The sequence below is a fragment of the Acartia tonsa genome, chromosome 1, assembly GCF_053477335.1.
Source record: "Acartia tonsa isolate MP-2025a chromosome 1, ASM5347733v1, whole genome shotgun sequence".
In the NCBI taxonomy this organism is placed as follows: Eukaryota; Metazoa; Arthropoda; class Copepoda; order Calanoida; family Acartiidae; genus Acartia; species Acartia tonsa.
Genome location: NC_137260.1, coordinates 32,599,379 through 32,627,352, shown reverse-complemented (window position 1 = coordinate 32,627,352; position 27,974 = coordinate 32,599,379). Strand labels below are relative to the sequence as shown.

Here is a 27,974-nt window from a genome sequence, read left to right as displayed (position 1 = left end):
AATTTATAAAGCTTCCCTAAAAATCAACACATTCCGACCTGTAATTTCAGAGATCTTAAGCTTCACCCAAAAAAAAATTTAATACCTTAGATTATAGTATTTTCATTTGAGAAATATATCGATTGTATTTAGATTGAATAAATGTTGACCATCAGCTGATTTCTTTGTATAAACATCCCCTCAGCTTCCCCCTCTCATCCAAATTAATATATTCCTCTCCTCTCCTTGGGAAGACAAAAATAAAGTGCTTCAACAACAGGCAGTGCGTGCATGGGGTTGGGGTAGGCTTTGATAGGCAAAATAGCTGAATTGGGTATTGAATTTTCTCAACGTATTTGGGTCATCATAATAATTTAAATGTTTTTTTTTTTATAAAATGTGTAAATTTAGCGAAAAATAGAATATTATGCCAAAATTGATTTTAGATTATATCATTGATTATTTTATAAATATTCGTAGAATTATTATGTATTTCTATTTTCTATACTTATTCTAAATTCTATATGAAATAGCAAAGTTATTTTCTGTCAGAAACTTAAGATATCAAGAACTACTGAACCGAATGAGTTCTTTATTTTAGGGAAGATTTTTTGATGTTTTTAAGACTTGTTTTCCATACAGAGACTTTAGATGCTTGAGGCGCACATAGCCACTAGTCAAATTAATTGCTAGGTACTAATTGGTGATTGACTATTTTCAGAATATGAAACTGTTAAAGTGGTGAAAGTCTGTGATACAAAATAAAAATGCCAACCTTTAACAGTGACCCCATAGCCAATGCGCTGTCCTCCACGTTTAAGGTTAAGAATGGCTCATCAACAGTTGTTCGTAAAATGGAGACTAGTCTAAAAAAGTCACTTCTGGTTCAAGTCCAATTTGATGATCCTATAGTACATTCAAACTCTGCAATCAAGTCCAGTTATATAGTGTTATCAACAGCTAGTAGAGAAATAAGTAATAAAAATGGAGATGGAAAGAGCAGTTCCTCTGTTAACTCTCCTACTATGCCGACGAAATCTGGTAAATTAAAGACTTTAGATGAGGTGCCACCAGCTAAGTTAACCCTTTTTAGGAAAGATCAAGTTGAGGTTGGATATAAAGTAATGACAGGTCCCGGCTCTGGAATGTGGAATATGGGAAATACGTGTTACCTAAATTCTACTCTTCAAGCCTTGTTCCACATTCCTGCATTTGTCAATTATCTTTCTTCTGGTGGACATTCTAAGGAGTGCAGCATTTCAGGTAATTTCATTATACGCGCAGCTACCTTTCATTTGGATCCATATTTAAATTAAAGAAAATGGCGATACTACAAACATTGTTGCTGCGGCTTGTTACTTGCAGGTAGGGGGTGTATGTGTTGACTTTTAATATGACAAACAAGCTATTTAATAATTTTGTAAAACCTTTTTGGATGAGTCAATTATTTTCCAAACCACCGATATTTTTCGCAAAAAAATCGCATTTCTCGCCGAATTAGGCGATTTATAATCATTGAGAACATATGGTGTTATTTTCTTTTTTCAAAAACATTTGCCCTTATAACTAACATCGCTCTGTAACTCTCTTTGTTTGTTCATTCATGGTTTTTTACTTGATTTTAATGGATATAGTTATTCTTTTTTCAATTTTAACTAATACAATTCAGTATTATTTTTAATATTTTATTTCGTTTAGGATTTTCTTCTTGTACAATTTGTATCATGAATTCAACATACCGTCAGTCACACCAAGTCAACATATTGAAGCCAAGCAAGGTTTATGAGAAATTGAAATTCATATGTAAACACCTCGTACATGGGAGACAAGAGGATGCCCACGAATTCCTTAGATATTTGATAGAATCTTTTCAGCGGTGTTATCTCATTTCCAAGAAAGTTCCTAAAAACATTGATAACTATTCTAAGGAAACCACACCTTTCAATCAGATTTTTGGTGGTTATCTCAGGCAAGAAATTCTTTGTTTGAAATGTCATCATGTTTCTATCACATTCCAACATTTCATGGATATAATGTTGGACATCAAGAACGCAGATAATATAGAGTCCGCTCTCCAAGGATATTTCAGACGAGAAACCTTGTCTCAAGAAAACATGTACAAGTGCGAGAAGTGTAAGCAGACAGTTCCTGCTCATAAGATTTACAAAATTGAACGTCCTCCAATGGTCTTATGTGTACAGCTTAAGCGGTTCAATATAATGGGAGGAAAGAATGGACGCCCAGTTAGACTTTCCCAGAAGATTGAGCTAAGCAGGTTCATCAAATGGGCTCCATCTAGTGACCTGAAATTTACCTACAGTTTGACCAGTCTCATTACACACGTTGGTCCATCTCCAAACTGTGGGCATTACACAGCTATTGGACAAGCTCCCAATGGTACTTACTACAGATTTGATGATTCCAGTGTTAATCCCACTTCAGTTCAAAACGTGTTGAACACCTCTGCGTATGTGATATTCTACGAGATGACACAAGAAAGTCGGGACCGTTACATTGCTGCAATGTCACTTGGTGGTTCTAATAGTTCTAAATCTGAGGCTTACATTAGACCAAAATTGCCAAATTCAAATAATATTTCATGCAAGCCTGCTATCAAGCAGCACCAACCTACCTCACCCGCCATCATTGGAATGTCTTCGCAGTCAAAAGTTATCTCAGGCACTGGAAAACTAGTTTCCAAATTTGATCTCGCTGGACAAAATTCTAATTCACCCATCATCGTCAAGAACATGCCTAAACTCATTTCCGATGTTAAACCCACACAAGCGAAAAATGAGAAGAACGTGTTGGCTAAACCAGGATACAGTTTAGTCCCAGATTATGGGTCTGATTCAAGCTCAGATGATGAAAATGACAAATCTAATGGCAGTAATTCAAATCAGAAAGTTGAGTCATCTGTAAAGAGCATCAATCTGATGAATAATTCACCACTAAAGAAAGAGGCAGACAAAGAAAAGCCATTTTTTTCAGGTATATGAATAAAAAAAATATTATGTCTCAAATCTTAAGATCAAAATACTTTAAAATAATTTAAACCGAAAAATCTAGCTATTATATATATATAGATATGGTCATGCTCAGTTCATTTTTCACCTAATGTATTTGAATCAGTGATTCCAGTATTTTAACTTTTCTACCATAACTTTTGCGTAATTTCAATTTTCCACTGTGTAGATTTCAAAATATCTAAATGTTTTGTTAATCACAAAAGGATAAAGCACCATTGCTTAAAAATTTACGGATTGGTTTTAATGTTTAGTTTTTTTTTTAGGTTTGCAAACTCCTTTTCTACCTCGGGCTGTAGCCGCTAATCTGAAGAAATCACTCGCACCGGACACCAAAATAGAAAGTGCCCCGTCAACTAGTTCAAGCAAACCAGAGGCTATTGGCATTTATGAAGAAAAAGAGCTAAGCGAGAAAGAAATTTCTGGGCAACAGGCAAATATTTCTGAAAATGGAAGTGTACCAGATACTAAAAGTGGAACAGAAAGACATGGTTTTACCGTCCTGGACAAGGAGGCCCATAATCCTTCCATACATAGTGATAACAGTAGTGGATCTACAGTTAGCTTTACAGTTTCTGATGTAAGGCCAGGCTCTGCGGGCACCCACTCCTCTACTTCATCAGGTGTAAACTCAATGTCCAAAATGAATTGGAACGTTACAAGTGTTAACAAAAGAGATAGACCTGAAGAGTTGAGAGAGATGAATGATGATGTGTGTACGTCTCCATCCAAGAAAAGTAAGATAAGAGAGGATCCTTCAATTCCAGAAAAAGTAAAAACCTCTGTTTTAGAAGATGTGAAAATTAAAACCACAGCAACTCTCAGAGAGTTCAGTAAAGATTTTATGTCTGCTGGAGCTAAACTTCGCCAACAATTTGAAATGAAATCAAACAAGGTTTCAGATAAACTTGAGAATATAAGTAAAAATTTTGAAGATATACTTCCCAAGTTTGAGGAGCCCTCAACATCATGTGAAGCCTCGACTTCACAGGGAAGTTTAAAAGTTCGAGAGCCAGAGGAGGAGTCAGATAAGAAAAAGAAAAAGAAGAAAAAAAAGAAGAAACTTGATGAAAGGTACTTTTTTCTCCTATTATAGGTTTTTTGTCTGTTTTTAAAGATGTTGATAACAATTAGGGGGGTCGATTTTGGAATTGGAATAGACTACTTGGCACTTACACCCACAGTTTAAACATAATGTTAAAAAATCAAAAATGAAATAAAAGAATTCGTCTTGAGGAGTAAAATAATGATCCAAAATACGTATTAGAAAATGGTGATCCTAGCCAGAAAAATTCTTAAAAGATTTAGCAGGAACAACTTTACTGCAAATTATGTTCTTATGCTTATAGCCGAAGATAAATTGAAAATCCGATGAAAAATGGCTAAGTTATTGAAGTATTTTGAAACTAAAAAATAAATAAAAAATTTTAGCTAGGTAGTTAGTTTCAGAAAATATTTTTTAGTTCTATGAGGTTTGTATGTCTGTTCATGACAGCATTATTTTTTTCAAAATGGAATAAGTCTTGATAAAAACTAATTATGTTTTGTTGTGATCTAATTAGAATTTTCAATAAAAGAAATATTTTGTAGGGAAAACTCACCAGTAAGGATGAAAGAGAAGGAGCGACACAAGAATGGGCGCGAAAAATCCAGATCTAGAAGCAATGAAAGACCCAACAGGTAAACTTGCACTTCACATTAATAGATATAATGTTACTTGGATGTTAGTTACATCAGATTTTCATGCTCTCTAATAAAGATAGCTGGCTACAATAAGGATTCTCCCCTTCCTTTATCCCATCCCCACCCCTCTTACTGGATGAACAAACTGACCAACAAATGGTGTCCATGTTAGCAACCTAAGTTGACAAAAAAAATTCCCTTTTATATTCTATTTCCATTTTCACATTATATAAAGGGTGTGCAAAAAAAATGCGGATATTTTTAAAATTGAAATTGCGCGGCTTGTGTTAATAGTAGAAAAATACTACGCATATCGTTAGAACCGTTAGGAAGTCTATTTTTTGGAAATATAAAAATGATTCCTGTGCTAAGTATAGTTAAGGAGCGATGTGGTAAAATGTCCCAACTGCCTTAAAACTTGACTTGCGAGTAAATCATTAAAGATAAAAAAAGGGTGTGCAAAAATGAGGACATTTTTAAAATTCAAACTGCTCGGCTTGTGTGGACTTGCGAGTAAATCATTAAAGATTAAAGTATATAAAAAAATATGTACCTTTTTAGAATTCAAATTGCGCGGCTTGTGTTAATAGTAAAAAAATGTTACGCATATCGTTAGAACCGTTAAAAAGTCTATTTTATGGAAATATAAGAACGATTCCTCTGCTACGTATAGTTACGGAGCGATGTGGTAAAATGTCCCAACTGACTTAAAACTTGACTTGCGAGTAAATCATTAAAGATAAAAAAAGGGTGTGCAAAAATGAGGACATTTTTAAAATTCAAACTGCTCGGCTTGTGTGAATAGTAGAAAAATGCTATGTATATCGTTAGAACCGTCATAAACTCTATTTTTGGAAATATAAGTATGATTTTTGTGCTATTTTTAGTTTAGGAGCTGTATTGATAAATGTGAGAGAAGTGGAAAAAAAATTTTTTTTAGTTTTAAGTCAGTTGGGAGATTCTACCACATAGCTCATAAATTATACGTAGCACATGAATGGTTCTTATATTTCCAAGAAATAGATTTTATAGCGATTCCATAGGTATGCAAAACATTTTTCTACCATTAACACAAGCCGAGCAATTAGAATTTTAAAAATGTACCTATTTTTATTCGCATACCCTTTAATTTAATCTTTAATGATTTACTCGCAAGTCAAGTTTATATCAGTTGGGACATTTTAACACGTAGCTCCGTAACTATACGTAGCAGAGGAATCATTCTTATATTTCCAAAAACTAGACTTCCTAGCGGTTCTAACGATATGCGTAACATTTTTCTACTATTAACACAAGCCGCGCAATTTCAATTTTAAAAATGTCCGCATTTTTTTGCACACCCTTTATCTTTTTTTCATATTTAATAGATTAAAGTTTAACCTTTTCAAATACAAAAGATATTTTATTTCTAAAGTATTCCCTTGGTTGTTCTATATCTACTACTTAGTACTTTATGATTCACATTGTTAGTTTTTTGTCTGTAATGCTAAAACAGATATTTGGTTTTAAAGGGGAATCGTATGTCTTTGTTATATTATTTGTCTGTCTATTTGTGTAGAATTTCTTAATATTTTATATTATCTCCATATATTTCTTTGCTGCATTTAGTATGTTGTCATCCTTTTTTTGTATTATTTGGGGTATAACATTTTTATAAACAATATTAATACATACCTACAGTTATTTATGTTTTTATATCTCTAAAAATATATTTTTTATAGACAACATTCAGAAGAGAGAGAACGACGACTTTCTTCCTCCATTGAAAATGTGAGACATTCAAGTTGGAACCAGGATGCCCCGGTCAAAAAATGGGATAACAAAGGTGACCGCCGACTCGAGCGATCAGTTACCTGGGATGGTTCTAAAGGAAAAAACTTCCTTGATGAATTAAAGCGGTCTTCAGAAATAAGATCATGGAGTGGCGATAGAAGGATAGAAGCCAACAGAGAAAGAAAGCGAAGCATAAGTCCAGAAACTGATGATGAAATGGATAGGGGACGAGTTAAGAAGGTAAAGAAAAAGAAGTGGGAAGACAGAAAGTTCTCCTATAATCCATTTCAATCAGCACAGAACAAGGACAAGAAGGAGGACAGGTACCGAGTGTCTAATGACAATTACAAACGCGATAGAAGTTCTTCTTCCGGTATGAGAGACAACTTTTATAAGAAGAACCGAGATTATTTCAAAGATAAGTACCGACCTAACCGTGATCACAGCAATCATAGAAGAGAACAGGGCTGGGACCATAATTATCACAGAAATTAATCAAGGAAACATGATATTTTTATTGTGCAATTTGAAAATTCTTTCTTTTAATCGCCAAATAGAACAATTTTTAACATTTCAGACAAATAAATCAAAATTGTCAATTAAATAAGGGTTCTAATAAAAATTGGTTTGTCTTTACAGTGTCATTGTACCTCATTAAAGAAATTGTCTTGCGAAATTTAAGTGGAGTAACGCTTCCTGTTTTTGATTTCCATTATGTTTTATGTTCAACCACCTTGCCCCCCCCCCCCCCAAAGTATTTAAATATCATGTTCGTATTTTTAGGGAAATATTGAGAGATAATATTCTTCTTTGGCCACCTTTATTTGAAATATTACCACGATTAATATTATTTGTTATTTTAAACTAAATATTAAGCCGTCTAGTCTAGAAAAAGTTATTAAAAATTTTAGCCTCCGTCAAAAACGAGGTACAGTTAGACTTCCTCTCAAAGAACTGTTTTTTTCTTATTTTTAAAGCACTTGGATCCTCTTAGGTTAAAAGATTTTAACTAAATTTCTATTCTTTTGTGTTTTTGTGTGTTGATTTTTACCCTAAATTAACCCCCCTAAAAATGGTAGCCATCCTAATTATTACAATAAGTTAGTGCACTTCAATTTGTGGGATCCAAAATTTCAACATCTTTTAATTGAGGCTGGACGGCTTACTAAATATGTACTATACATATTATATGTTTCATTCAGTTATTTTTATTCAAAAATTATTATATATGTTGAAAACCAGAATCCTAATTAAAAACTTTAGTCATATGATTACTTATCAGTGTTAGGTGTTTTATAACTTTTCGGCAATATTTAAAAAGAAAGAGAGACAGAATATATAAGGAGGGGGGGGGGGTTCCTAATGACATCTGAACTTAAACAGTGAGCAAAATGGTCTAAAAATTTAGCTAGATTCTAAAAACTTTGTACATATGCCTAGTCCTCTAGGTACTACATCTATTTAAGATTATTTAGCAAGTTAGGGACCAAAACCAAAAAACCTAAAATTTGATATATGAAAACACTAAATATGAAAAAACATTTAAAGGTAAGTTTCTACATCAAAATAGACCAAAAATGGCCTAAAAACCCCATTTCCGCAGGGTTTTTCGTACCTAACCTAACCTACAAAAAAAAAAAATTTATTTAGATGTAGTACCTTTAGGATTAGGCTTATGTATCAATTTTCAAGAATCTAGCTCAATATTAAGCCATTTTGCTCAAAGTTGAAGTTCAGATGTCATTACTCATCCCCCACCCCCCATTTCAATATCGTAATACAAGTACCTAGTATTAAGACATACCCTAGAAGGCTAAAATCTGCATAGGTAACATAGCTGTCAAGAGACATGTAGATATTCATTTTAATTGGCCTCGACACTTGGATTATGATATCTTTATTATAAATTCTATCTCTCATTATTACGGGTTGTCATGGTTTTATGTACAACAGGTCTCGATAAATATAAATATGCAGTGTCTAAATGCAAAATTTAATCTATAATTTAAATGCCTCTTGAAAATGTATGAAGATGAAAATGTTACTTTACCAGAATATTAATTCTTTTTTGTAAATTTTGTTTACATATATGAGTTTACTTACAAGTTATTGTTTTCAGATGAAATGACCAAGAAACTGTAAAGTAATGCTCTGATGAAATATGTACACGAGCACCATGAATCTCATAATATTGACTTTACTTTTTTTGATTCCAGGAATGTTACGCTTAAAATGCATCAATTTGTCAAATCTTTAAAAAATTACCTGTCAAAAAATGTGAAATCCTTTTTATATTAACAAAGTGAGGGAAACTAAAATTTATAGAACACATTTTCTGTTTTTACGTAAAATAATTCTCGTTTCAAACCTTCAACTTGATACTTAATAGGAAGCAGCGCATTAACATGAAGCTGACTATTAAAGCAGCCTGTTTAGAGAATATGCCTATCAGACATATCTAACTAAATAATGCTACTTAATCATTTAAGGGGGCGTCGTAGCCCAGTGGTAAAGCACTGAGTTACGGTGGTAAGAGTTCGAGTTCAAGTCCCCATGTGGCAACTCGAATTTCTCAGTCGCAATTCATTCACGCAACTTCCCCTTGGTTGTGTAAGAAGGGTGATAATTGGGTTGTTTGGATACTCAATAGTCAAGTACATAATATCAGTACAACCCTTACACTGCTCCTCTGTGGAGAGCGTCATTCATTACGGTGACTTAATTTGGGACACCTGCCATACTCGGCGAGGGCGAGGTAATAAAGATTAGGTCCCTTGAGACAGCGGGTCAAGTACTTGTAATTGAGCTAGTGCTAGCATACAAAAGTGTCTCGTCCTACTCCATGACTACTTAGGTCCAAACACTAAGAAACAATGGCTACACACACACACACACTTACTCATTTATTATTTAGCTTGATCAAAAAAAAAATTTTATCTTGTAAAATATATTTCTTATTATTTGAAGTTAAAATAATATTGGAAGCATAACAAGTTTTCTTTAGTTTGGTGTGAGGATTCAAATAAGAAGGAGCCGACAGTTTTTATTTCAATTTTAGTGAGAAACAAGGCTCATACTTTGCCATATTTCCTTACTTTACTGGAAAAGCTTCAATATCCAAAAAATAGAATTATACTCTATATTAGGTAAGAAGAAAATTTTTTTATTTTTAAAGGAGGAACAAAAGTAACTACGATTTCAAAAGGGAGTTTGGGAGTAGAGTATCAAGGGTTCCAGATTACAAACTTTTCATAGGATTTTTACAACTATGTTGATCAGTTGATTTTTTTTTTATAAATGTATTATTTTTTAGGAGCCATCACAACTCCGATAATAGTTTAGAAATTCTAAATGATTGGCTTAACAAAACTACTCTTCAAGAATATCATAAAGTTATCAAGGTAATTTTTTTACCATAATGGAATAGTTTCTTTGAAGGGGCGAGTTGGATTTGTCGCTGAAACACAGGAACTCGACAAACCAAGTGTTGGGAGCAACAACCCAAATATTACCTATCGTAACTAAATGAAGTTATAAAGGGCGGGGGCGAAAGTGACACTTTTTGAAACCAAAACTAAAAGTCAACAAAGGAACTCAACTAAAAAAAGAGTTACAGGTTTGAGATTTTGCATGGCAGTTGCTTTATAGGGGTACAATATGGAACTGTGAAGAAACGGCGGCGCAACCGCCGAAAACTGCCGTTTCCCGCCGAAATTTTGTTTGCCTTTTCTAGGCGGTTTTCGGCGGTTGCGCCGCCGTTTCTTCACAGTTCCATATTGTACCCCTATAAAGCAACTGCCATGCAAAATCTCAGACCTGTAACTCTTTTTTTAGTTGAGTTCCTTTGACTTTTAGTTTTGGTTTCAAATAGTGTCACTTTCGCCCCCCCCCCCCCTAGATATACCACACTTTTCTGGGATCTTGCCAGATCAAGTATCAACTGTGGGGAATACCAAAGGATGACTCCATGCAAAATTTGAGCCGGATCCGGCCAAAACCGGCCGGGATTTTTATAAAAAACCGGTTTTTTCTGGTTTTTAGGGGGTATCTGTAAATCAAGCCCCCTCCTGGGTACGCCCCAATATAGATTTTTGCTTTAAGGTCTGATCTGAATTCCTCAACACTGGATATGACCCCTAGAGTTGTAAAAATGGTTAAAATCCGGTCTTTTGACCGGTTTCCGGCCATTTCCGGCCCAAAAAAAAATTTTTTAAATCAAAATTTCATCTAAAATTTTAAAAAATATGCTTTAAATTCCATTTTTCACTAATAATTTTTCAAAAAACAAAAACATTAGGTAATGAAGATAATTTTAGCAACTTAAAATGTGAAAAAAGGTTGAAAATTGACAAACTTATGTCAATTTGAAAAATGTTGGTAAATCCTAAAAATTTGACGGATTTATACATACATTTCAGAATTTAGGTTGACTATGGTCTTTAAGACACACCATATCCAACAAAATTGCAATGAGAGGGTCTAAATGTTTGTCTTAACCAAAATTCTACGTAACCTGGCGGTTCCAGGGATATACCATTAAAGCTTGTCGGCTGGCCAGAAAGCTTTTAACAGGCGGCCGACTAAAAGCCGGATTTAATGGTTATCAACTGTTCAGGAAGAATGATTTTAAATCCCTGTTTTTTTTTGTGGCTGTGTGTGTGTGTGTTGAAAATGCGTAATTAAGGGTGTTTATATCATCTAGATTTAATCAATCATCTTTGTACAGAAAATAAACTTTAAGACGTATTATTTACCCTAGTCAATATTCCTGACTCACTTCTAGGCAAATTATTTTTACGCTTTTTAAAAATGAAATAAAATAGTATTTAATCTAAAATAATAAACATTTAAATTATCATTTAAGATGTGTGCCAATGTAATAGTCAATCAAACTTAAGCAAAATAGTCAAAAAAAAGTCTTGTAAAAGGCTGAAATAATCGATTTTGTCGGCAATCTCATTTATTATATGTTCAATTGAAACAGAAAATTGCAAAATCTACTTAAGGATTTTTTTGAATTATTAAATTTGGCATAGACATTCTAAAAGTATGTAATGGCACCTTTGATATAAGCTCATATCATATCGAACCTATATTCGCCCTTTAATCTTTAATGATTATTACTTTGTAAATCTGAATACTTGTTATTTATCTCTAGCAATTATTTATCAATTAAAAAATAATAAAAAATACTATAAGATATGTAATAGGTTAGGTAATTCAATTGATAATCAAATAAAGTAATTTAGAAACGGTGATAGTTACTACATTATAAAAAAAAGTATTGATAGGATATTTTACATGGTTAATAATGATAAAACCATAAATAATAAGTAATAAAAAGATAACGATAATTAAAATGAGTTATTATTGATAGATTTAAAATAGGTTATGTAATATAATTTATTGATTGATTTGTAATAGGTAATATATGATAATTAATACTTATAATACTATAACTGAATAATAATTATAACATAATCATAATTATTATGTATAATTATGGCAAGATAATATAGTTCATATTTATAGTGTTATAATTATTAATAAGATAATTTTGAGCCTGCGCGGCTTAAAAAATTATTTCACCCAAACTTGTTTCTTGTGGGGGGAAAATACATTTCATGGGGTTGGTGTAATTCGTAGTTGTTATCTTTTTTTTAAATTTCAACTGGAACAAAACTGCTTGGACACACAAAAAAATTATGTCACATGAAATGTAGCCAATTAAATTTGCAAAAGAAAAGTATTTAATAATCATTTTGATTGGAGGACTTCTTTCCCTACAAAATTGCCATTGAAACCTCATGAACGGCAAAATCGCCGAAAATCGCAAATAACAGCCAAACAGTTTGCCAGAGGCTCATAATGCATAAGTAAAGAAATTTCCGCCTCGAATAGTTGAACATTATTGAAGAAGTGTCCTAAGTCGCTAAATCGACTCCGTCATTCCCTAAAGGAAGCAAAAAACCAAAATTTTTTGAAAAATTTCAAAAATCGTGCCCTTGGCGGTGTGTATTGGCCAAACGGTTCACCCGTGGTGGATAATGCGTAAGTAAAGAAATGTCCGCCCCAAAAAGTTGTATAAACTTGCTTTTGTATGTCAATCCCACAAAAACAACTCCCTGCATGAGTTTAGGCCAAAAAAACGAAAATCGCTACTTTGTATTGTTGATAACCATTAAATCCAGCTTTTAGTCGGCCGCCTGTTAAAAGCTTTCTCGCCAGCCGACAAGCCTTAATGATATATCCCTGGAACCGCCAGGTTATGTAGAATTTTGGTTAAGAAAAACATTTAGACCTTCTCATTGCAATTTTGTTGGATATGGCGTGTCTTAAAGACCAAAGTCAACCTAAATTCTGAAATGTATGTATAAATCCGTCAAATTTTTAGGATTTACCAACATTTTTCAAATTGACATAAGTTTGTCAATTTTCAACCTTTTTTCACATTTTAAGTTGCTAAAATTATCTTCATTACCTAAGGTTTTTGTTTTTTGAAAAATTATCAATTAAAAATGGAATTTAAAGCATATTTTTTTAAATTTTAGATGAAATTTTGATTTTTTAAATTTTTTTTGGGGCCGGAAATAGCCGGAAACCGGTCAAAAGACCGGATTTTAACCATTTTTTCAACTCTAGGGGTCATATCCAGTGTTGAGAGATTCAGATCAGACCTTAAAGCAAAAATCATCATTGGGGCGTACCCAGGAGGGGGCTTGATTTACAGATACCCCCTAAAAACCGGAAAAAAACCGTTTTTTTATAAAAATCTCGGCCGGTTTTGGCCGGATCCGGCTCAAATTTTGCATGGAGTCATCCTTTGGTATTCCCCACAGTTGATACTTGATCTGGCAAGATCCCAGAAAAGTGTGGTATATCTACCCCCTCCCCCCTTTAAAAAAATCGACAGAAAACCCCCCAAAAAAGTTAAAATTGGCAAATATACCTAAAAATGGTCTTCAAATTTTACCTGAGTTGATATCTTTTAATACTTTGTTATTAACTACTAATGAATGTCTTCACCCTTGTTTAATTATTTTTAAGCTAAGGTTACAGTAAAATAATATAACGGTTATCTTTAACTTGCAAAATATACTGAACTGATACTAGATCATTTTGTTTTAGAAATATTACATATAATAGGATATATAAATTCAGGACTTGGAAAAATGCTCGGAGCCTTGTTTAATGCCCGGAGAACATTCTCCGATAGGTTGGACGCCAGAAAAATTTCATCATATCATGAATGAAAGACAGAAAGCGTTAGATTTAGCCAGGTTTGTAAATCAATAGTTGATATCATAACAGGATAACATATTATAAATTCACTGGAGTGAAACTCTTCATTCTAATGCCTTTTAGCTGGATGTTAAATGTTAAACTATTTTGTAATTATTGGTTTTATTTACTATTTCCATCTACTTTTCTTTAAATTCTATATTACTATCGTTGTTGTTTTAGATTTCACTGGAGCGACTATTTCTGGAATCTTGACTCTGATGTATTTTTGCTGGAACCAACAGTTCTTCAAGATTTGATCAGCAACAATTTAGCTGTAGTAGCTCCTCTCCTTACTTCTTTAGGTATGTTGACATTTATTTAACCTGTCAGCGTTTAACAAGCTCCTCTTCAAGTCTATATTTCAACCTTAGACAACCCTATTGAATTGTTATGCACAATTTTAACGTTTTGCTTCCATTTTAAAGTCTTATATCTCATACCTTTACGGAAAATCAGCAGAAAGGCCGACCTCATTCGCATATTATCAATAAAAAAACGTACTATCATGTTTAAAATAACTTAATCCGATGTTCAGGACAGTACAGTAATTTCTGGGGCGCAATGAATGATGATTATTACTACGCAAGATCAGCTGACTATAGTTCTATAAGAGAAAGAAAAGTTGTTGGTTGCCACGAGGTCGCTATGGTTCACTCCAGTCAACTTATAGATCTCAGATTACAAGAGTCTGATTTGATAAGTTTCCATCCATCTCATATTGAAGATTATCCAGGTAAAAATTTCAGTTTTAAATAGGGTTGGCAATCCGAATCCGGAATCCGCCCAATTTTTTTTCAATTTTGGAATCCATATCCGGAATCCGTTATTTTAGAGCGGATTCGGATTCTTAATTGGTAGGCTAAAATTAGCGTCTTGAGTTTTTTCTTTCAACTATCGCTTTTTGAGGGCAAAGATTATCATCATTATATATAAAATCTTTTAAAATCTGGTTCGATTCTCGGAAGTGAATTATAGAGAACACCAAGAACATTAATTTTTAGGACATATGTAGCACTTAATTTTTTTAATTTTTAAAAAGCCTTTTAAAATATTGCTCGAATCCGGAATCCGCCATTTTTTTTAAGGATTCTTGTAAGAATCCGAATCCGGTCCAAAAATTTGACGGATTGCCATCCCTAGTTTTAAATGTTAATGAGAATAATTGGGAAGAGGGGAGTAAAAGAGTTTAATAACCACCCCCATAAAACAGCCTCAAAAATTTACTAAGATACTAAGAAAGACTGTTCGGTTCGGGTCAGTGGTTTTTAAACTAATATATTCGTGTACCAAGTTTTTTGAAATTGTTTGAAATCATTGTTTCTATTGAATGTACTTTTATCTGTAAAATATCTGATTATGCAAAGGCAAATCTTCATTATAATTGTGACGTATTTTTTCTTAAGGTCCTGAAGATGACTTAATTGTGTTCGCCTTGTCGTGTACCTTGAATAATATACCCATGTATGTGTGTAATCAACAAGATTATGGAATGATTATGCTTCCATTAGAGGATCATCAAAATTTGGAGGATGATATGGAAATTCTGAGGTATCAATATCTGTTATGATTCTAAAGAAGAAATGCAATTTTTATGCCTTTTTGAAAATAAGACAGGGGTGTATATTCTGAATTGTTGGCCCTGCTACAGGGGGATGAAAAAAAATTCCCATTATTCTCCCTTCCTTGGTAAAAAAAAAACGAAAAGAATATAAAACTAAAAGAATATGTGTGCAGAATATAAACCCCTGAAATAAGGCAAAGGTATAGTTTTCACTTCTTCCTCTAATTAGTCTTCTGTTAGTCTGTGTGTCCCACTTTATAACATGTTAAATGTGACATTTTATCACACTAACCAAGCCTAATTAATCAAAGATAATAGGGACGTCTGCCTCCTGTCCGTTTGTACGTCCATTCTTTTGTAAGTTCTGCCCGTCTAAGTAAGTTAACAAAAAATAACTAGTCTTGATTCAAGCTAGTTTAAGTTCAAACACCATAATCAAAAATTTTATATTAATTAAGGTACACACTCTTAGAAACAACATCAAGACATACCCCCATAAAGATAGACGAAAGTTTAATCAAATACATACCAGAACTTCCTGTTAAAACAAAATTAGATTTAGATGAAATATATCTCATAAACTTAGGTAAGATAAATCATATATATCCGAATATCTATTATTATATTTTCAATACGGAACATGCTTTTAAACAACCTAAACATACCTCTTTTCAAAGATAAGATATCAAAGCTCTTTTTTATTGATATTATAAAGTATATAAAAATTTTAATAGCGAAGCTTTTCTATAATTAGGATCGGTTCATTTATAATGAATAGCTGTTTTCGATTATTTAGGCATGTTAGAATTGTCCTAACGGCTTTAAACTTTGCAAACTATAATAAACTCATTAAATTGTAAGTATATATATTATAATGTATATCCTGTGTTTATGCAGTTTTTCATAAAAATAAACTTTTTTGTGACTTATACAATTTATATACTGTTTATTATGTTCTTACACTCTACAAGTTCGTTTGAACTTAAAGCTTCGCTTTTGTGGACGTTGTCATTCTTGTTAATATATTCATAAAGCTACTTTCAGGGCGGAGGCCTGATAGAAGAGAAAGAATGAGTTACAACTTGGATTTATTGGGAATTGATGCAAAGTAAGCTAATCACGTTATTCAGCTTCACAGGGGTGTATATTCTACATGGGATCCCCGGCTCAGGGGGGGGGGGGGAAATAAAAAATAATTAGTTGGAGGGAAAAAAATGTAAAAATTAAGAAAACTGAAAACATTTTTTCCATTTCCCCCCCTCCTTGGTGAAAAAAAATAAAAAATGTGTGGTAGGAGGGATAAAATAAATAAAATATAGAGTTCTTTAAATATTTTTCCATTTTCCCCCCTACTTGGTGAGAAGAAACTAGGGGGGGGGGGGGGGTGAAATAGACGGAAATTACCTGTCTAATGACGTAGTCTTCAACACAAGTAATTCCCGCAGCTATCTACCATTCTCTCTGGAATAGTTAAACACAATTAGATATCTATTGATGTAAAGGTTAACCCTCCTATATCTGAAATAGATAATAAGAGGTTATTAAATGAAAGAGATAGGAATAGTATTAATTTTAATATATTGCCAAAAAATATAAACTTAAACCAAATATAAACAAAAGATAATATTAACAATAAATCACAGATAGTTTATAACAGGGTAGAATGTTCCTGTTTATGGAGATTTGACAAGCAGTTATGTAAAGGATAGGATGTTCCTTGTATAGAGATGATTTTGGGCCTCGGTTGGATAGGTTGGGCCTCGGTTGGATAGGTACCTAAAACAATGCATGAAATAGTATATTTCATATACTAATTATACTTATGTTTTTAATTTTTGTTTTCATGTCTTTTTTTCAAAGCTTCAGTTTGTTTCATCAAGCTCTCTATTTGAAGATTCAGGCTATCTGTTAGTTCTCTCTCAACACTTAACTCGCGTTCTAACTTTTCATTCTTCTCTCTGAGTTTTGACTTCAGAATTTGGTTGTTCTTTGTCTTCTTTGACACGGATTCTGAGGTACTTAATTTCTTCCTCTAGCTTTTCTACATCTTCGGACTTCATGTCCTTTTCTTCTCTGAGTTCATTAGTGATTTTTCTTAGAGAGCAGCTGAGGGTGTCAATTTTGTCTTGATCTCTATCATACTGCTGTTTGTAGAAGTCCACTTTTTCATTGGCTTTGGCGACTTCTTTGTCAACATTCTTTATCTTCTGTTGGTATTCTTTGCATAGAGACTCATACTTTTCCAGCTTTCTTACTACTTTGTCTTGGCCTTCCTTTTGCTGACGAACCAAAGTAGTGTATCTTTGCTGCAGATACTCTTCATTTGCAGCGAGGGTGGAGTTGTCATGCTCTTTGTTTTCAATATCTCTTTTTAGAGCAATTACTTTCGCTTTAAGAGCTTTGATTTCTTCTTCATAATCATTGTTTTCAGTCTGTACCTGCATGTTGACATATTTTGGTTTAGAGGGAGGTATGATTTCCTCCTCACTAAAAGTCATATCTTCTTCAATAACAGCTTCTGGGTTGTTGTCTTGCCTTTCTTGATTAGCTTGATAAATCTTTGCAGCCATTACTGCCATGTGGGTATCAACCCAAATATTTCTGCTGTCTTTCTCATTCATCAAGTATCCACCGGTCATTTCAAGAGGCACTGGTTGTCTTTCCAGTGCTGCTGGAGCTCTTTCACCTGAAATGCCATACACATGGTGGCGTATGAAACCCTTAACAACTTGTTTCATACCTAGCTCATTCAAGTTTAGTCCCAGGTTTTCTTTATTGCAGAATTCCGTGTAGAGACTACCTTTGACAGCAATACGTCCGCCCCTAATTGGTTTTGTTACCCATTTGTGTATGTTGATGTGGTTTGTTTCCAGCCTATCATTTATCTGCTTTAGCCTGTAATTTATGGTCCTTATTTCAGGCCACATGTACTCCAGAGCTGGAGGGAAATGCAGAGTAGAAAAGGCGACATGAACATTAAATATGTTTTGTTGAACTCGCATTTTTGGGTTTCTTTCTTCTTCTGGAAGCCTTAGTTGATTTCTTAGACTGATGACAATGTCTGCAATGGTGTTTGCAATGTTGCATATTTTTCTAACTCCGAGGGTGGGCATGAAGCGCTGAAAAATGCTGATGGTGATGTATGTTTTTTTCATTCTGGCTGCCTGCTCTATGGTTGTTTTGCAGTAGTAGACCATTTCTTGCATTGATGAAGCAGGGAATGAATAAAATACCAGTGGAGTTACTAGACAATCATCTGGAATGGCTTGATCTATGATGATATAATGATCTTCATCATCAGTTTTGATGGTGTTCAGATCCATCTCATTTAGCTTTTTGGCAGGTACCTGTTCCAGAAATTTTTCTGGAATGTCTTTGATAGGTGAGGGGTGTTGTTTTCCTCTTCCCTTTTCAGTTTTGTTTTTATTATCATCTCTCCTAGAGTATCTGCCCTGGCTCCTAGGGGGGTGAGTTTGTTTGGTTTTAGGGGGGTAGCTTGCCCTATTCTTTGGTGGGTAGCTTGTCCTGTTCTTGGAGGGGTAGCTTGCCCTGCTCCTATGAGGTTCATGACTCTTGGATTTTTCAGTAGAGTATGATCTTCCTCTGCGATAAGAAGTGGAGGTGTCACTTTTTCTTCTTAGCTCACTTCTTGCTCTCTTAGCCAAGTGCTCTTCATTTTCACTTGCTTTTCTTTTCTCGTCGGTAGAGATTACAGGGTGAGATTTTCCTGTTTTATTCTCATTAGGTGGAGAAATTACAGGGTGAGATGTTCCTGTTTTATTTTCATTGTCAGGATTTGATTTTCCTGATTTTTTGGTCTCGTCAGAATTGTTTGTTTCTGCGACTTCTTCATCAGATAGCTGGCCAGCCCAACTAATCTCCATTACGGAGGTGTCACTCTCATCTTTGTCACTCATGACTTAAAAATGTCTGAAATGAAAAGCAACAATTATATATATGTGATTATATAATTTAAAGAGTAACAAACTGTTGGAAGTTGATGGATAATGTCAAAAAAAAAAATAATTATGACTGCAATTTTATAATTTATAAAAATTAGTTCTGTATTTAGTCCTATTTAATGGTATGGTGTTTAGCAGAAAAGAAAATTTTCGGTTCATTAGTAATGAATGATGTTCATTGGAAATAATGTTGGCTCTGTTCTACTAAAAATAAAATTTTATCCTTTCAATTTTGAATTATGTTCAATATGATGCATTTGTAAGTGTGACTTGGTGTAAAAATAGACGATGATAAATTTTTGTTTGGTCACAACTAAATGTTTTCACACAAAAAAAAGTTAAAAATGCAAGATAAAAGTGGTTTATAGTATTGCTTTTAGTGCAGTCACAATTGGCACCCATTCAAACTGTCCCACTCGATTTTAGTGTACACTCGGGCATTTCTTTTAGAGACAAAAGTTCCCTCGTTTTGTCTAGGTTTTTACATTGATGGAATAAGGGAAAAAATATGCTACGGGAAAGGTTGTCTTTCCATGTAGTGTACAGATCAGGGCGTCAAAATTTTATGGGTGGACATATTTTCCTTTTGTATTCCTCGAATTTTGTTGTTTGAAAAGAGAAAAAGTAAGTAAAATAAATATTTGGTTTGGTTGGCCAAATTATGAAATGGGTTAGATGTCCCACTATAAAATGTTTTATTTTATTGGTAAAAGGGTAAAATGTCCCATTATGCAATTTGTTTTGTGACTTTTCCTTATTAAGTTTTGAAGGTTGATTTATTTTTGTTTCAACCTCTGGAATTTGCTTAGAACATTTGGGGGTGAAAGGAAAATAAAAAGGGAAAAATTCTTTCCTTTTTTTTATTTTATTTATTTGACATGGGTGATATGTCCCATTGTCATTAAAAAATGTTGCTTTTGTGTTTGTATGTTTTGACACAAAAAAAAAAATGAGGATATTATGCTTATAAAAAAATGGCTGACAGGAAATACATAGGAGGGTTCGATTCCCAGCCTAGTATCCTTCGTGCACCTAGCACTGAAAAGAAGGTCCTTTCTAAATTCTATCGAGTAAATGAGAGTACATGTAAAACAAGATAATACATTTTTTTTTATTTATTTTTAATCTACTATCAATGATGGTGTGTATTGGTGTCTGTTGGGTTGTTGTTCGGTTTCTTTCAATGTTGCGATGAATTCTGCCTGAAATACAAAAAAATATATTATGCGTATTATGTACGATAATAAATGATTTATTTTTTTTTGTTATTAGGGGAGAAAGGGTGACGAAAGGAGATGTAGGAGACTGGTGTTAAGTGTTGGGTATGATGATGGTGATTGTGAGGCATGTTGGTTTTGTGTCTGAAAAGGAAAAGAAACATAAAGATTATGTCCTTATATTATCTGAAAAAGAGAAAAAAATACTTTTAAGGCAAAATATGAGGATTATGTTCTCATTGTACGTCAAAAGAGTCCCGTTCTTTGTCTTGTTTTGGATCGTATGTCAGTACAAATTCCGACATGTTTGCTGCTTCCATAGAAGTCCCTAAGTATCCTGTCTGTAGGACTTCTAGAAGTTGCTCCCCTGTTTTTCCTTCCTTGGTCATGCAGTCTACGATCATGTTTTGACCTTCAAGCCAGAAGATTTTGTCGACATGTTGTTGCTTTTGCATTTGTTTGATTGCAAAAATGTCTCTTCTCAGTCTTGGGTTGGATACAGGTTTGTTTGACCTGACTACTTCATATGTTGAGTAGTTATCCACAACACCAAAGATTGGTATTTTTGTGTTGAAACATTCTTCAGCAATCTGTTGAATGCCTATTGCTGAGTTTAGAGCATCCTTGAGAGCAAGAGCTTCTGCTTCAAGTGTGGATTGTGCAGCTCGTTTTAATTTTGCTGCTTTCCATGTTATTGGAGCTGCCATGCCTTGTTTCTTTGTTGGCCAAGAAAATCATGTGGGCTCCAACAGATTCTTCTTTGTCACTGATGTTTCCAAAGGCAGCGTCAGAGAATGACCATATTTCTAGGTCATTAATATTTTGAAGATCAGGAATGTTTACAGTGATGTTTGTTTTCTGTATGCGTTTGATGCACTTTAAGGCTTCTTTAACATCATCTATTGTCCCATTGTGAAACTTGGTGCTAAGGTAGACAGTGTCATAGCTTAGGTCTGGGCGTGTGGCTCATCCTTTCAATTTTGATGTAAAGGTTAACCCTCCTATATCTGAAATAGATAATAAGAGGTTATTAAATGAAAGAGATAGGAATAGTATTAATTTTAATATATTGCCAAAAAATATAAACTTAAACCAAATATAAACAAAAGATAATATTAACAATAAATCACAGATAGTTTATAACAGGGTAGAATGTTCCTGTTTATGGAGATGGGAAAAAAATGAATCTTGTGCAGAATATACACCCCTGCAGCTTCATTACAAAAAGTTTGTTCGACGGTCCGTCTATTTATTTTTTCCAGTATGGCTTCGAAACCAATTAATAGCCGCTGGATTAGAACCTGTTCTCAGCCACACTGAAAAATCATGTACCGTATAATATCCAGTTTTCTACGAATATAAAAACTGGTTTTAATCTTATGTTTGTACATTTTTATATCCGCGGAAAACTGTTTATAATACTATGCTATAAATAACTATTCTTACCTCTGGCAAAAATGATTAATAAGGACTCCAGATTCATTCAATCTAACTTCAAATTTTAGTCATTTGTGTAGCAAAGCTACTTTATAAAAAAATCTAGTAGGTAGGTTTTACTGCATTTTCAATCTTTTCGTATTATTACTACTTACGGTCTTGTTTGTATACATATATTATACTAGAATTTGAAGAAAATACATTTTAAAATTTAGGTATATTCCAGCTGTTGATGGTAGAAAAATGACCCCTGAATACATTGAAGAAAATAATATTAAAATGTTGCCAGGATTTTCTGAGCCATATCATGATCGCCCACTAAAATTGGGAGAAATTGGATGCTTTATGTCTCACTATCAAATATGGGAGGTAAAAACATTATCCTTATAATAAAGTAACAAGATGTCTCTCTGTCTGTTTGTCTGTAACGACGGATCTCGCTAACCGCTGAACCGATCGGGTTCTCCTTAACAGGGTAGCTTCTCATAGGTCCCGGGAAGGTTTACAACTATTTTAGGGGAGGGTACCACCATCCTCCCAAGAGAAATCACAATAAATCTAAATTTTTATTTTAAGTATAGACTCCTAAGCAACATTGCGAGGTATCGTAGAAAGAGACTCCTACGCAACATAGCTAGGTATCGTAGAAACTTGAACACAAAAATAAATTAAAATTACAACACATTTTTAGGATGTACTAAACTCCAACTATGACTTAGTTCTGGTGCTAGAGGATGATATAAGATTTGAACCATATTTCATTGAAAAATTTCAACAATTTCTAGAAGAGTTGAGGGACAGGTAAGATAAATTTTTAAAAAATCAATTCTGTAACATTTTTTGTAATTAAAGTTCCTTTGAGTTTTATGTTTTGTCACAAAAGTGGCTCATCCACATGCGCCACTTATCTAACTTAATTATTCTATTTTTCTACTAACGTTTTTATTACTATTAAGCTTAACTAAAATAATATTATATCTTTTAGGCGAGACGAATGGGATTTAGCCTTTGTAGGGAGAAAGATACTTCATAATGCTGAGGTTAGTTTTATAACAAATTATACCTAACGCGCGGCAATGACTAAAATTTCCCGCCAGATAAAAATAATTCCAATTTTCAGCTCTCTATTTCTATTATATATTTTCCCTCATTATAGTTAATGGTTAACTTATAGATCGAATTTTTTCATAGGAATGGTATTTAGAGGACAGCAAAACTCTAGTGAAAGTTGATTACACTCATTGGACTCTGGGTTATATTATATCACAAGAAGGAGCTAGAAAACTTATTGAACCAAAACCATTAGGTAGGTACTTTTAATTGAAGCTATAAATTCGACAACAGTGTACATTAGTATTAACCTATTTACTAATATACCTGGTCTGCTGAAAGAAAGTTTGTTTTACTTAGCCTGTTATCAAAGATCAACGAAATAAGGGGGGGGGGGCCGGGGGGGGGGGTTTAATGCAACCATCTCGTAATCAGTGATTAAATGGCACTTAGAATTCGAATTTCGATCTGAAATTTTGCATGAGTAATCCTTGGTAGGTCTATTTTCCCTAAATTGAACAAAAAGTTGGAAAAGTAACGGCTGGCGGCTGGCAGCTTAGCCGTTTAGCCGTTTTTTGCCTATTTTCAGGGCAACTTCATCAATAATTACGTAGGAATCAACTTTCAAAGACATATTTTTGGTTTAATTCATGGTAAATGATAGCAATAACCATTTTTTAAATTTCTAGTTCCAGCTGCTAAACGGCTAGAACCGGCTGAAAACGGCTGGGAGCTGTCAGCAGTATGAAGGGTAGATATAGCTTGTGACGTATCTAAGGTTAGGTTTTTATGGCTGCTGAGCTCAAAAATACTATTAAAAATAGTGGCCGCCCATCCATATGGCAGCTGGGTAACAGCTGCAGCTCAGCTGGGAGCGGCTAAGAGTAGAATGAGTAGATAGGGCTTGTGACGTGTCTAGGGGTAGGTTTTTATGGGTGCTGACCTCAAAAATACTACCAAAAATGGTGGCAGCCCATCCATATGGCAGCTGGGTAACAGCTGCAGCTCAGCTGGGAGCAGCCAAGAGTAGAATGAGTACATAGGGCTTGTGACGTGTCTAGGGGTAGGTTTTTATGGGTGCTGAGCTCAAAAATACTACCAAAAATAGTGGCGGCCCATCCATATGGCGGCTAGGTAACAGCTGCAGCCCAGCTGGGAGCGGCCAAGAGTAGAATGAGTACATAGGGCTTGTGACTTGTCTATGGTTAGGTTTTTATGGGTGCTGAGCTAAAAAATGCTACCAAAAATAGTGGCGGCCTATCCATATGATAGCTGGGTAACAGCTGCAGCTCAGCTGGGAGTGGCCAAGAGTAGTATGAGTAGATAGGGATTGTGACATGTCTAGGGGTAGGTTATTATGGGTGCTAAGCTCAAAAAACTACCAAAAATAGTGGTGGCCCATCCATATGGTTGCTGGGTAACAGCTGCAGCTGTGCAGTAAGCTATTGTTTAAGACACAGCTCTGGGCACTTTTTGGGACTTGTAAGATATAAATAAAAGTTTAAGACATAGCTTGTGATGTGTGGGGTTTTTTTTAGCTTACATTTAACATACCCCTTGACACGTCACAAGCCCTGTGTTTTCATTCTACTCTTGGCCACTTCCAGCTGAGCTGCAGCTGTTACTCAGCTGCCATAAAGATGGGCTGCCTCTAATTTTAGTAGTATTTTTGAGGTCAGCACCCACAATCCCTATGTACTCATTCTACTCTTGGCCGCTCCCAGCTGAGCTGTAGCTGTTACCCAGCCACCATATGGATGAGCCTCCAATATTTTTGGTAGTATTTTTGAGGTCAGCACCCATAAAAACCTAACCATAGAGACATCACAAGCCCTATATACTCATTCTACTCTTGATCGCTCCCAGCTGAGCTGCAGCTGTTACCCAGCTATCATATGGATAGGCCGCCACTATTTTTGGTAGTATTTTTGAGGTCAGCACCCATAAAAACATACCCCTAGACACGTAACAAGCAGCATATATACTCATTCTACTCTTGGCCGCTCCCAGCTGAGCTGCAGCTGTTACCCAGCCGCCATATGGATGGCTGCCACTATTTTTGGAAGTATTTTTGAGCTCAGCAGCTATAAAAACCTACCCCTAGACACGTCACAAGCCATATCTACCCTTCATACTCTTGGCAGCTCCTAGCTGGGCTGCAGCTGTTACCCAGCTGCTATATGGATGGGCCGCCACTATTTTTGGTAGTATTTTTGAGCTCAGCATCCATGAAAACCTACCCCTAGACACGTCACAAGCCCTATCTACTCATTCTACTTTTGGCCGCTCCCAGCTGAGCTGCAGCTGTTACACAGCTGCCATATGGATAGGCGGCCACTATTTTTGGAAGTATTTTTGAGCTCAGCAGCCATAAAAACCTAACCCTAGACACGTCACAAGCCATATCTACACTTTATACTCTTGGCAGCTCCCAGCCGTTTTCAGCCGGTTCTAGCCGTTTAGCAGCTGGAACTAGAAATTTAAAAAATGGTTATTGCTATAATTTACCATGAATTAAACCAAAATATGTCTTTGAAAGTTGATTCCTACGTAATTATTGATGAATTTGTCCTGAAAATAGGCAAAAAACGGCTAAACGGCTAAGCTGCCAGCCGCCAGCCGTTACTTTTCCAACTTTTTGTTCGATTTAGGGAAAATAGACCTACCAAGGATTACTCATGCAAAATTTCAGATCGAAATTCGAATTCTAAGTGCCATTTAATCACTGATTACGAGATGGTTGCATTAAAAACCCCCCCTTTTTTATTTTCTGCAATTTTTGTAGATGTACATTGTACGTGGGTATTATGACAGGGGAAAAATTGTCAACTTAGGTTGCTATCATCATGGACATGATTTATTGGTCAATTCGTTTATCCAGTAAAAGGGAAGGGGATAGGGGTTAAGAGGTGGGCCATTAATTTAGCCAGTTATAAGTTTCACTATTAGAATACATGATAATCTCGTGCAAGATGCAATTAATAATAAATGCATTATCCAATTATAGAAAAGATGGTTCCAGTAGATGAATATATTCCAATAATGTATGATAGGCACCCTAACACCACCTGGTTAAATCAATTTCCTATCAGGTAAGAAAACCATTTCATTTACATTAGTAAAAAAAAGCGAAGCTTTTATAATTGGGAATTGTACGTCAAAGTTGTCTCTTTTCCTTAATTGAACATGTTAGAATTGTCTTATTGATAAAAAAAACTTTATTTGGTAATTTCTGTAAAGGTCAGGTATAATTTAGAAAGCGTAGCAACTCTATAATCGTTACCAGAAAGTCCATTCGTCCATTTAAAACATGCTGATTTTTTTGCTGACAACAACATTTTGTATGATCTAATTTTTTTGACATTGATTCTTTGACAACAAGATTCAATATTTAAAGCGAAGCATCTCTATAATCAATACCTAAAAATTGAGTATGTTCTTACAGAATACTGTATTTACGTAATTTTAAAGTTTATACACAGTATTCCAATGCATGTTTTTTGTACTTTGTTATTTATGGATTTTGTCATACTTGTTTTTCTCTTTATTAGAAATTTGAAAGCTGTGAGTGCGTCACCAAGATTGGTTTATCCAACTCATTATACCGGAGAACAAGGATATATTTCTGATACTGAAGATACAAATATTATTCGTCCAGTTCTTCATCAACAAATTCCTTCAGGGCATTGTTTGTCCCAGAATTCACCCAATGATTTGGAGTGCTCAGGGGGAAATTAAAAATTTACAAAATTAATTTACAATTTTAAATGAGTTTTTTACGAGTTTTTATATTTTTTTAACACACAGAACGTGTTCGTTAAATCTTACCCTTAACTATGTCTGTAACTATGTAATGCATGGTGTACAAAGTTATTATATTAAAGTCATCAAAAAAATCATACCTAAGTTTTTTTTAAATATAAAGGATTTTTTAAATAAAATTTTGTCTCAAATTATTTAAAACTAGCGACGCTCCTATAGAAGTTTAGATAGGATTAAGGAATTTTGTGTGAATATTTTTAAGACTAAGGTGTTCCTTAATTAGTTTAATTATGTCAAACTTGCATTTTTAATTTTTTAAACTGGGCCTTGAAAACAAAACTAAATAAATGGGCGCCATTTTCTCATCAGCGATTATTTTCCCGCCAAATTATTTAACATGTCATATGTAACCTATTCAGCCCTCATAGGTTTGTATACTTACAGTACAAAACAATAATTATTTTTATACAAGAGCTTATATTTTTGTCAAATAATACTAAGGGCATTGTTATTTTAATTTTATTTGTAAAACTGCCATATTTATTAAACATTGTATTTATTATATTTATTTGATCGAGCTTATTACTTAACTATTTATTTAATTGTAAATTCAATTATATTTTGCCACTATGAAAAGCATATCAAAATGATCTGAAAACTATTAGCAAGAATTTTCTCTAAGTCAACCTTTAAGGTAAAACAGTAGATCTGCCGTTTATTTTCAATTGTTGAAGCTTTTGTACGCCAAATTTATTAACCTACAGTCATGTTTTTATGTGATTTATGATGTATATAATACTCAATTGTAGTACAAAGTTGTGTTATGTTTGTCTGTGTTAAGCTGAAGATCTTGGTAACTTCTATACCGTCTAAGTTGTGCTTCTTGGGGAATATAACAATTGCTAGTTTTAAGCTATTTTTTGTAGCTTTATTTCATCTTGTATTCAATTTTGTTGTTAATCTTTTCTGTTTTAGTTTTCTTAAACTAATTTTTTTTCAACTTAAAAATTGTAAATCCTACTGTGTCTTTTTGGAGTGAGGCCTTTAGTGTAGAGCAACGGGGGGAAATAAATTTCGAAGAAAATATAATAAAAGTTATTTTTAAAAATAATTTAAAAGGAGGGAATCTCATCTCCCTCTCACATGTAGGAGTGAAGCCACTAGTATTATATAATAACTAAAATATTATTTGTTAATTTATTGTAAACTGTTTTATATTTGAAATAACATTTTAAACTAA

At 34.0% G+C, this 27,974-nt stretch overlaps 2 protein-coding genes across 42 annotated transcripts; both read left to right on the top strand.

Annotated features, from left to right (window-relative positions):
* The first annotated feature begins 232 nt into the window (after window positions 1-232).
* scny (ubiquitin specific peptidase 36) lies at window positions 233-8,586 on the top strand. Of its 41 annotated transcripts, none has more exons than XR_013883452.1 (8): window positions 233-1,242; window positions 1,678-2,970; window positions 3,272-4,079; window positions 4,596-4,685; window positions 6,410-6,962; window positions 7,246-7,339; window positions 7,664-7,723; window positions 8,439-8,586. XR_013883452.1 is itself a non-coding variant. In XM_080175041.1 (6 exons), exons 1-5 carry the CDS (start codon window positions 747-749, stop codon window positions 6,954-6,956), a joined length of 3,234 nt encoding a protein of 1,077 aa, XP_080031167.1. In that variant the 5' UTR covers window positions 233-746; the 3' UTR covers window positions 6,957-6,962; window positions 7,246-8,586. The 41 variants fall into 41 exon arrangements, 1 of the variants encoding a protein (XP_080031167.1); XR_013883450.1 differs by having other exon boundaries at window positions 7,664-7,744; XR_013883448.1 differs by having other exon boundaries at window positions 7,664-7,744; window positions 8,415-8,586.
* LOC145330550 (glycosyltransferase 25 family member-like) lies at window positions 8,578-27,974 on the top strand. Its single transcript, XM_080175173.1, has 15 exons — window positions 8,578-8,677; window positions 9,466-9,607; window positions 9,775-9,862; window positions 13,623-13,741; window positions 13,926-14,047; window positions 14,281-14,478; window positions 15,149-15,293; window positions 15,765-15,892; window positions 16,351-16,414; window positions 22,138-22,291; window positions 22,614-22,723; window positions 22,908-22,962; window positions 23,114-23,228; window positions 25,980-26,064; window positions 26,524-27,974. Exons 1-15 carry the CDS (start codon window positions 8,623-8,625, stop codon window positions 26,708-26,710), a joined length of 1,767 nt encoding a protein of 588 aa, XP_080031299.1. The 5' UTR covers window positions 8,578-8,622; the 3' UTR covers window positions 26,711-27,974.